The sequence below is a fragment of the Triticum aestivum genome, chromosome 3B (assembly GCF_018294505.1).
Source record: "Triticum aestivum cultivar Chinese Spring chromosome 3B, IWGSC CS RefSeq v2.1, whole genome shotgun sequence".
Taxonomy (NCBI): domain Eukaryota; kingdom Viridiplantae; phylum Streptophyta; class Magnoliopsida; order Poales; family Poaceae; genus Triticum; species Triticum aestivum.
In genome coordinates this window covers 15493746-15504508 of record NC_057801.1, presented here as the reverse complement: position 1 = coordinate 15504508, position 10763 = coordinate 15493746, and the positions used below count along the sequence as shown (strand labels likewise).

General features: G+C 42.8%; 1 protein-coding gene across 1 annotated transcript; it reads right to left on the bottom strand.

Moving 5' to 3' along the window:
* Nucleotides 1-466: 466 nt before the first annotated feature.
* Nucleotides 467-4858, bottom strand: LOC123068287 (cysteine-rich receptor-like protein kinase 6). Its single transcript, XM_044490819.1, has 6 exons — nt 3878-4858; nt 3630-3754; nt 2670-2880; nt 1847-2090; nt 922-1081; nt 467-804 (listed from the first exon to the last, which is right to left on the bottom strand). Exons 1-6 carry the CDS (start codon nt 4848-4850, stop codon nt 469-471), a joined length of 2049 nt encoding a protein of 682 aa, XP_044346754.1. The 5' UTR covers nt 4851-4858; the 3' UTR covers nt 467-468.
* Nucleotides 4859-10763: the final 5905 nt, after the last annotated feature.

Here is a 10763-nt window from a genome sequence, read left to right as displayed (position 1 = left end):
CACGGTGGACTTTAGTGCACCACTCGATGATTTTGAGGAGAACACGGTGGACATGATTGTGCCACTTGAGTGCGCCGGAGGAGGTCAGAGCTTAAAAAATCTTATGGCCAACCTTCTCGAGTTGTGAATATATGCAGCTTTTTCTACCCTTCTTCTTTTTCTATATAAATAAATTTTATTATATATCACAGTGTGCACGAACATATACGCCACGACCTTCTCGAGTTACCAGGCACCTGCTAGCATGTTACTTCTTATTATGGTTTCCTCTAGCTGACTAGCTAGATGCATGAGTTCGTACGTCTATATGCACGGTGCCTATCCACTAGGACATAAGGTACTACTCCCTCCGTTCTAAAATAAATGACCCAACTTTACACTAAAGTTAGTGTAAAGTTGGGTCATCTATTTTGGAACGGAGGGAGTACACAGGAACCCATGAAGGAAATCTATGTATGATCTCTGTATCTATCTAGGCTCGAACTCTGATACCGACATCTCGTTGACGGACGGCGTGGCCGATGCACTTTGGACGCCTGGATCTGATGCGGACAGCACAATGTCGTCCGTCGAGCTCGCGAAGGTGAAGGTGAATGCAGGCTTCGACGGCGCCACGAAGCTCGACGCGTGGCCATGCAGCATCACGAGAACCTCCAGCATGGTCGGCCGGTCCGCCGGGTTCTCCTGGACGCAGAGGAGCCCCAGGTGGACGCATTTCATCACCTCGCCCTCCTCCGCAACCATGCACTCCAACATTGGATCCATCGTCGCCAGCGCCGTTCCCTTGGACCACTGATCCCACACCTGCAGGTATGTTACATGGCAACATGTTCACAAGTACTCATGCACGCGGCATGCATGAATGATCTCAGGTAGTGCTTGCATAGTTTTTTTTTTCTTTCTTACTAGGGTAGTGCTTACATAGTTGAGCAGAGTGCCGGACTCTCCCGCAGATGATTCTTCAAATGCGTCTGTATTTTTCCTGCCCGTAACAATCTCCAGGACCAGCACGCCGAACCTGTACACGTCTATCTTGACCGACAGGTGCCCCAGAACCGCGTACTCCGGGGCCATGTATCCTCTGCCATGCAGCAAGAATATAATGTATATAATTTTTTAAAAGAAATTGTTAGTATACTCTATCAAAGGGGCGCTTTGATTAATTCAAAGGGTTCTCACAGAAATTTTAGAGGATTAGAATCCTTCGAAAATTTTCTTACACTAATCATTTGATTCATAGGATTGAATTCTATAAGGATCTTTCGTAAGGATACCTATGTACTAAATTTCAGATGAATTTTAGCATTCAGCGAAAACACTTGGTAAGAATCCTTTGATTTTTCTGTGATGCTATCAAACAAGCCAAAATCATGTAGGATTCAAATTGCTGTGACATTACAATCCAATGTTTTATCTATATATCTGTGTTTTTTGGAATCCTGTGAATCAAAGAGGCCACAAGGCTTTGTATCCAACAATGCACATAGCCACTGTATTATTAAAGGCAACGGGGCCAAAAAAATCTTACAAACAGAGTATATTACTTAGAAGTGACTGGACTTCCTATATAATTAATTCCTAGGCATTTCATATAGAATAATTATTTCCTAGGCATATATTAGTTGACCAATGAGAAACCATGTGCCTCTAGTTTTGCCATAAATGTGTTATTGGACTATGTTACTATCCAAAAAATTGTAGGGACTATATACACTTACTTAAATTTTTGTCTAGACCAATATACCTAGGCGCCACCTAGATGGGCTTTCAGATAGTTTTTAACAGAAATCGTTGGAGAATCTAAAATTTAGTATAGTGATGATAGATAGATAATTAGATGCATTACAATGTTCCGACGACTTGGCCCGTGGTGGTACTCGGCTTGTCACTGTTGAAGAGCCTTGCCAGGCCAAAATCCGAGATCTTGGGGTTCATGTCGGTGTCGAGCAAGATGTTGCTAGCCTTGAGATCACGGTGTATGATCTTTATCTGTGAGTCCTCATGAAGGTATAAGAGACCTCGTGCCGTCCCATAGATTATACGGAACCTTATCTCCCAGCTCAGCAGCAGACGCTTCTCAATTTCAGGTGCTGCAAGTTGATCAACCCATTCATGTATACATTGGTATCTTGATTAGTTACACTCTTCTTTCATACATACAAGGTCACGTTATAATTTGGGTCTAATCATACTACATATTAGATTTTTCTGATGTAGATTTTGACCAACTGTGTTAAAACAAACTGTGGGCATTTACAATACCATATGTTTACCCTAATAAAAAGTATTTCATGATAAACCTAATGGTATTTTTTGGTACAGTAATGTTACTCCCTTGGATCCAAATTAATTTTAGCAATTTTAGTACAACTTTGTACTAAAGTTGTACTAAAGCTGTGATAATTAATAGGATAGGAGGGAGTAATAAAGCTTTTGTGTAAATTGCGTCAATTTTATAAAGTTTGACTATGGGAAAAATTACTACAGTTTGACAAGGAGTGAGTACATTACATGCCAAAAAAATATCATCGAAGTCTGAATCCAATGATATACCTTCTGTGCCATGTAATTATATATATATTGTTGGTCAAATTTAGATTCAAATTTCAAAAGTCTTGTATTATAGATAAAAGGAGGGAGTATTATGCCAATGTCGTCTGCATACGTACCAAAAAGGAAGGTGTCCAGGCTTCGGTTGGGCAGGTACTCGTACACAAGTAACTTCTCTTCTCCTTTCAAGCACACGCCGAGAAGCTTTGTGAGATTGTTGTGCTTCAGCTTCGCCACCAACAGTAGCTCGTTTCTCAACTCCTTCAGACCTTGCCCTGAAGCTTTGTCTAATCTTTTTACAGCTATTTCCCGTCCATGAGGCAATACGCCCTGAAAATGTAAACAGTTTTGTTTCTCCTCATAAACTAGACTAATACCCCTTGCGGTTCATACATGTATCTCGTTGTTGTTAGTCTGTTACTTCTCACACTGTTGAATCTTGCCAATTTAGGTGCATATAGTCACAACATACAAAACCTTTGTGAATTTCAAAATTCTGATTTTATTTCACAAGTACATGTACATGTCCACATATACATGTAAAATTTCATGAAAAATTATCACACACACAGACACACACAGGCACGCATGCGCGCGCGCGCGCACACACACACACACAACTTTTCCTTATGAAAAAGATTATACGTCTTATATACAGGCCCTGATTATATATATCATAGGATGGATGGAGTGAACATGGATTGTTTAATTTAAATCACCTGACTTTTGGTCGCTAACATGTGGGTCAGCTTGTTATCATTCCCACATGTGAGCCACTCTTAAGTCATGTGACTTTAGTACTCCCTTCCTTCCAAAATAAGTGTCGTGATTTAGTTCAAATTTAATAAAAAAATTGCAAGTTCATGTGTGAAATAAAAAAAGTTTTTGCAAGGGAATGAAAAAAATGTTAACTTCGGATAAAAAACTTATGTGACATACTAGGAAGAAAGTTGTTTTTTATAGTACACAAATAAGTATTATTTAATAAAATTGAAGATATCAGGTTTCATTTATCAAAATTTCCTCAGACTTGCTTGAATATCCAGGCTCCACGCCAAAAGATTACCAATGGTAGGTACCTTGTATACTGCGCCAAAGCCTCCATGCCCAAGCTTATTCTCTTGGGCAAAATTGTCAGTTGCGCGTCTTAAGGTTGTCAGATCAAACAGAAGTGATTCAGGGTCGTCGCCATCTTCCTGGTAAGCTGAGTACAAGGAGAGACAGAGAAAATTGATCACTTGTGGAGGACCATTTCTATCTTGCTAACTCGATCGTCTTTCCTTGTAAGTTGCGGTGTTGCGTTAATTTATGGATGGATGCAACTTACAGAGTTGTGTTGTAGCCTTGTTTCTCCATAGGAAGACTACAGTTATGGACAGGAGGATAACTGCGACGCCAAGAACAATGGTGGATACCGTCGCGGCGCGTTGTCGCCACCTTGTCCCGTCTGTTGTACCATACGGGAGGGGAGAAGAAGGTGGCGTCGGCGGCGGGGCGATGAGGTTCAGCATGGGGCTGCCATCGTAAAAGACTTGCTTTTCGAACCTGATGTTGCACCATATGCCGAAGATATGCCCCCCGACGCTGCCGTTGAACTTCATCCCGTCTACGAGCCCTTGCAGGCACTCCAGGCAAGGGCCCCGCGGCGTGCACTGCACCAGCCCGTAGATCGTGCGCACCACGTCATCGCTGGCGTTGGTCGTGAACCCCTGGTCGGAGACCATGACCCCGGTGGCGTACCTGGACGTGGTATTGAACGCCGCTGACTTGGCGAGAGCGACGGCGAGGCTCACCATGAGCGCGTCGTACCGATTGGCGGCGTCGTGTGGGATGACAGCTTCCTTGCTGGGCCCCCTGGACTGCACCTGCCGGTTGTCTGGGCTGGTCAGGAAGTCGTGGGGGGAGTAACGGACGATGCAGCGGTCGTAGAAGATGGACACATCCTTGACGCCCTTGCAGTAATCACCACTGCCGAACGCGACCACTGGCGCGAGGGCGAGGCAGGACTCGCACTCGGTGCCGTTGGTGATATCGCGGCGGCATAGCCCGAGGCCCCACACCGTGTCGGAGCTGGTGCCGACGACGGTGGTAGCGAACAGGGACTGTGACCGGGAGGCGTTGGCGGCGAGGGATGCGAGGAGGCTGCGGACGTTGGACTGGTAGGTGCCGTTCTCCTTGTAGCTCGAACCGTTGTAGCACTGCCACGAGAAGAGCTCGGCGCCAGCAGACAGCTTTAGGAAGCTGGAAAGTGATAATAGTAGTAGGACGAAGGAGGCAGCGACTGCTGAGCGTATCTCCATGTTGTGCAGCGCAGGAGGCAGCGATGGTGCAGTTTGAGTGCGCACCGCCTGAACTTCCCGTATCATGCGAGGGCAGGTCTGCAGGATATTTATAGGACAAAATTTTTGGGGCATTTGGGGATTCTTTGTTTGATTGGAAAATAAATGGATCTGAACCAGGATTTTCTCGCGCAGCAGCATCTGCTTTATGGCCCTCGGTTCCAAAATATTTAAGTTTTAGGTTTCTTCTAAGTTACAACTTCTTTAAATTTGTTAAAGAATCTCGTCATCCATGTGGTGTGAATATGATCTTTGTTGTAGTTTGTCGATTGTAGATCTAATCACTTTGGGCATTCTTTTTCTTTTTTCCCTCGCCTGCCCATAGCTTTGGTCTTATATGACTTTTCTAGTTGCCGGGGTTTTCACGCGTGTGTATGAGTTGATGTTGGCTATGTGCATCCTAACTATGCTAAGGCCAGGTGTGTGCTCATTGTGTTTTGCATCTTCTTGATGCTCCATCTTAAGCAAATAAAATCCCCCCTTTGTCGGAAAAAATCTACAACATATTATTAGCTTCATTGGACTCATCATAACATACATTTTCATTTGATGTAAGCTAATAATATGTTGTACTGCAAACTTAAAGAAGTTGGACTCAACATAATATATATATTTGATGTTATAGGCATTAGCAATTCTTTTCTGCTCAAACTTAAAGAAGTTTGACTTAGACAAACCTGCTAGCACTACAAGAAAATCACACATTGTCGTGTGGCAGGACGTAAGCCGAGTGCAGAAATATGGGTACTCGGCTTACATCCACCTAGCATGGAACAACAAACACATGGCAAAAAAACGATACTCGCTTACGTCCAAATAACCCGGGCGAGCCGAAAAAATAGATCTCAACTTAGCTATGATACTTGGCATACAGAAAAAATGCACTTGGCTTACAGATAGGGCTCGCCAACTATCATTGACGTGGCGATCACGGAGACTACAAACGGCTCCGTGACGGAGCTAGATGTAGCCTAGTACCCGATCAACAGCACTTGGCTTACACTTGACCTATTTTTTCCAAAACCTATTTTTAGTGCAAAAAATGATTTTAACTTTCTGCATTGCATTTATATTTACGTATTGTTTTTTATTTATTTTCCCTTTTTCTCGCCAATTCTGTCTGGGCTAGTTTCATCACCCTTTCGATGCCCCAATTTCTCAATCTCCCTCTAATTAAATATCACCATTTAGCCACTTTAAAGTTGTGGGTACTGCATTGTACTCTTCACACCCGCTAGTACCCATATTAAGATCACATGCAAAAGGATAAGTTATTTCGAACCTTAACGCTTGTTCGGTAAGCCCAGAAACGTCTAGTGTGTGTTACTAGTTGTTACTTGACCATGAGAAAATCTCTATCACCTACCGGCAGTCCGGCGGGAAGGTTCAGGACTTAAAGTGCTAGTCCCGCACTTCGAGCCGACGGGAGGGAATCTTGTGAATGCATGCACTCAAACTTGGACTGGCATGTCACCATGACCTACCCTGACACAAACCAAGAGGAAATCATCATGGGCATTCCACTCGCGCTGCTGGTTAACGCCCTGGATTATGCGGGCCTACGGATGGGTGCATCATCAAAAGTTACGTGAGGGAGGGTCGGAAACCCCCCCCCCCCCCCCCACCTGCATGTGGCTCGAATATATGTATGAAAGGTTGGTATGGTGTTTAAACATCTCATGCACTACTTTGATGTGGCACCTACCTCACAAGCTGGACAGTCCACCAGAAAGGTTCGGGACTTAGAATGTCGGTCCCCCACTTTGAGTCAACGGAAGGGAATCTTATGAATATGTGCGCTCAAACTTTTTGTGGCATTTCATCGTGACCTATTGTGACACAAAAAAAACAATATGAGCTATAAGCCGAGTGTTGCACTCGGCTTACATGCTCTACGCCGGGTCTTGCACTCTGCTATAGACCAATTACCAAATGGCACTGCCCAGAATTGGCGTAAGGCAAGTCCCACACTCGGCTTACACACACCGAGGACCAAATGCCAGTGCCCAGAATTAATATAAGCCGAGTGATGTCACGGGGCTTTGGGCTTACAACGGATGCGTGGCATAGTCTGGAAGCTCTACACCGTGAGTGCATTAGGGCATGCCCAACGGGCTGCCCCATGGTGCTGCTTCGCAGGGCCAGCTCGGCTCGGATCCTGCAATTCAGGTTCGGGTGATGCTTTGGAGAGGAGGCGGTCTCCTGCAGAGGAGTTAGCCGCTTTAGGATAAAAGTAAGGGAAAGGTGGGAAAAGGGGAAGAGAGAAGGTGGGGAACGAAGGAAGAATAGATAGATGGGGAGAAAAGAATTGAGATGGGTCCACTAGGATGACATCTACCTATGTCTGCCTCCATTGGGTGAACAAAAGTGTGAATGATAGTTTTAATACTTTATGTTTAAACAAAGGCATCGAGCATCATCAAGGTGATGCCTCCATTGCTCATGCCCTTACGGTCCTCGGCGTAAAGTAACAATCAGCCATATGCATGATGCCATCACTACAAGAAACCTGTTAATCCATGATAGATTGTGTCCGTCATCGATCAGGGAAAAACCATCATAGATGTACTTCCATGACGGATTTGAAATCTGTCATGTATCACGCGTCATAATTTGACACCATACCTTCCATGACGGATTTTGACCGTCACGGATCTGCCCCCAGGCCCGCCCAGCCCAAACTAGGCCCGAGCCTCTGTGACAGAATAAGCCGTCATAGACAGATGCCACGTAGGATTTTCAATTGACTGGTTGGAATGACGTGGCTGCCTACATGTACATTATTTTTCGTCACAAGAACCGTCATGGATTTAGAAGCTATTTAAATGTTTTACATCCAATTATCCCATTTAAATTCAGTGCAATTTTGAGACAACACTTTTTTAGCATAATGCATTACACTGATCATAATGTCAACTTTGACCCAAGACAGTATTTCCAAAATGACATATAATACACAAATCATGTAGCATTTATACAAGCATCCACCGATATATACAAGACATCAGTTTACAAAATCCTCAATGAAATGATAATTTACAACATCAGTTGATGAAATACAAAACAGATCAAAGTTAGGAACTAGCACACTCCAGTTTACATCAACAACACATAAAAGTTTCTTAAAGCCCCTTAGTTCCACCTCACAGCTCATTCTTTCAGTTCTCTCGGAGAAGTTTCTCTCCATCAAATTCAATGTAGTGCAATACCTACAGACAGGATGCACATCAGAAGCATCAAGGGAAATGGATTAGGAAGGAAAACATCAGGGAGGAACAAAAATCTTATAGATCAGGGGAAACTATCACAACAAATAGCATGGTTCTGGGCTTGGTAGGTACTGTCCTAGAAAACCATTTACTAAGAAGCCCTTACAAAACTATCTTCAATGATTCAAATCAAGTTATCTTAGTTAAATGATCAGATGCGAGCTTCACATCATGTCCTAAACATGTAGAGTCTCCATTGGCCTCGGCTGACAGTCATGTCGCTTTATTTCGCCGAGAGCCTCTGTTTTGACCTTGGCTTATATGTAAGCCAAGTACCTGTGAAACGACACTCGACTTGCACGACATAAGCTGATTCACATTAAGTCGAGTGCTGGTTTCATACTTGACTTTATTTATTATTCCTGTAGTGTGGACTTCCAATATTTTGGTACTAAATTGAGATTTGTGAGAGTTTTGCGGGTATAATTTCACAAATCAATTCAATGTGCAATACAAATAGATAGAGGGGGGAAATACAAAAATAATTGTCAGCTGCTCTTAGCTTTTTGGAGAGAGAGAGAGAGAGAGAGAGAGAGAGAGAGAGAGTAGTGAAAGAAGGCGCATGCATTCTCTCTCCACATACAAAAGACAGACTTGTACTTAATCTCGCTCTCACCATTTGGATGATTGACATCTTTTGAACCAAAACTCCATTTAACGTGTACATTTTCATATGAATTTGAGTTCCTAGCCAGAATACCTCCACAACAAGATCAATCTCTGGTATATTTGAACTAGTTTTTATTCTGCTGCTTCAATAATAACTGAAATCGGTTTTAAAACATTAGTCTCAAATGAAATTGTTCACCAGCTTTACATTGTTGCAAGATGTTTTCAGAATACTAAAACATACTTTAAATTTGGATTGCTACGAGTGTTCGAGGTTTAAAAATGCGTCGAATTACGATAATGTTTTTATTTGAACGGTTATGAGTTGAGTGTTTGAGCTTAAAATACATCGAATTGCGATAAGGTGTCGTAAAATGGACGGCTGTGTAAAATGGACAATGTATGGTTCAGGACGCCGATGGTCCTTACGCGTAAGTCATTCCCTCCTCCATCATAATCTCACATAAACTTATCGCCATCATCATACAGCTTCGCTGTAAACGTCCACTTCCCCGTACTGGAGAAAGTTCGCCGTGGAAGAAAAGGCAGTAGCAGGTAGGAGTATATAGCTGTCAAGAAACCTTGAGTTTCCGCTGAATCTTTGTCGAAGAGATGGACGTACGCTTCTCGTTTAATAATAAGACTGGAAACGCCTGACTAGACACCTCGGTGTCCGGCTGTGAAGGGAAGAATTAGTCATGACAGGCACCCGTCGAGACCCAGCGTACTACATGTCAAACCTACCTAGCGCCTACAGAACCAGTGGCAAAAGTTGATGTAGAGAGGAAAAAGGCTAAGAAGCAAAACGCCAGATCAGAGAAGACTCGGAGACACGCTCAAGACAGGTCGTTGTACAGATGTGAATAGTTGATATATTACCGTTCTACATAGGTGAGTTTATTCCTAGTCTTCCACTAGACGACATCACTGTTTACAGTGATTTTTGATAAACAAAACCACACTATATTAATTAGTTCCATTCCAGTGAAAGACAATGTTCTTACCTAATACATAAAATGTCATGTATTTCAAAATAAAAGTTCAAGATTGTAAAGAATCGTGTATTTGAAAGAGTAGCTCATGCATTTTAAGATAGACATTCATATATTTCTAAATAAATGATCATGTATTTAGAATATTCAATACTTTAAAAAATGTATTCATATATCTAAGAAAAACGTGCATATATTTGCCGTGAAAGAAAAGTAAAAGAAACAAGAAAGAAAAGTGAACTTGGAAACAAAAAAAATAAATAGAAGTAAAACAGATGCATAAAATATACATGGTTTATATAATATATAATAAAAACAGAAACTTACAATAAATAAAAAAATAACAGAACTAAGAAATAAACCAAGCAACCCCCCCCCCCCCCCAAAGGAGAAACATAAGAAGAAATAACAAATAAAAAGGGAAAAAGGAAAAAAAAAAGTCCCGTAAATGGGCCTGGCACAAGAGCGTTTGTGCTCATCAAGGCTATGCCTCCGAGACCCAGCCCAATTAAACAAATGGTTGAACGAGCCCCCGGTAGGCTCCCTATGTTCAAAATTCGAGAAGATGAAAGCAATTGCCGTTGATCACGTCCAATTTTTTTTCTTTTGTGTCAATAGTGAAGTTTGATGGAATTGTTTCCTTGTCTCACATAGTACATAGCGAGGAGTACTTATAGGGTTGCCAAGGCAACTGCAGCTGGAACGTGGAGAGGATCATGAGCCCGATCGTGGGAGTACAAACACGGACCAAGTCCACGCTCTTAACACCCCCTGCAGTGTCATCGGCGGCGTCGACGACGTTGAGACTGGAGCTGCAATGTCAAGGAAGGCTGCGGAGGGGAGCCCCTTGGTGAAAATATCAGCAAACTGCGCCGTAGCGGGGAGCAGGACGCGAACTTCACCTAAAGCTACTTTCTCTCGAACAAAATGTATGTCTATCTCTATGTGTTTAGTTCTACGATGCTGAACTGGATTACATGACATGTACACGGACGACATGTTAT

Bases quoted from the DNA above. Each gene is read 5' to 3' on its own strand.
- LOC123068287 (XM_044490819.1), bottom strand. From the start codon at position 4,850: ATGGAGATACGCTCAGCAGTCGCTGCCTCCTTCGTCCTACTACTATTA. The intron at 2,091-2,669 runs GTACGTATGCAG...ATCAACTTGCAG, and splicing joins CCTGGACACCTTCCTTTTTG to CACCTGAAATTGAGAAGCGT. The intron at 805-921 runs GTAAGCACTACC...ACATACCTGCAG, and splicing joins CCGGCACTCTGCTCAACTAT to GTGTGGGATCAGTGGTCCAA.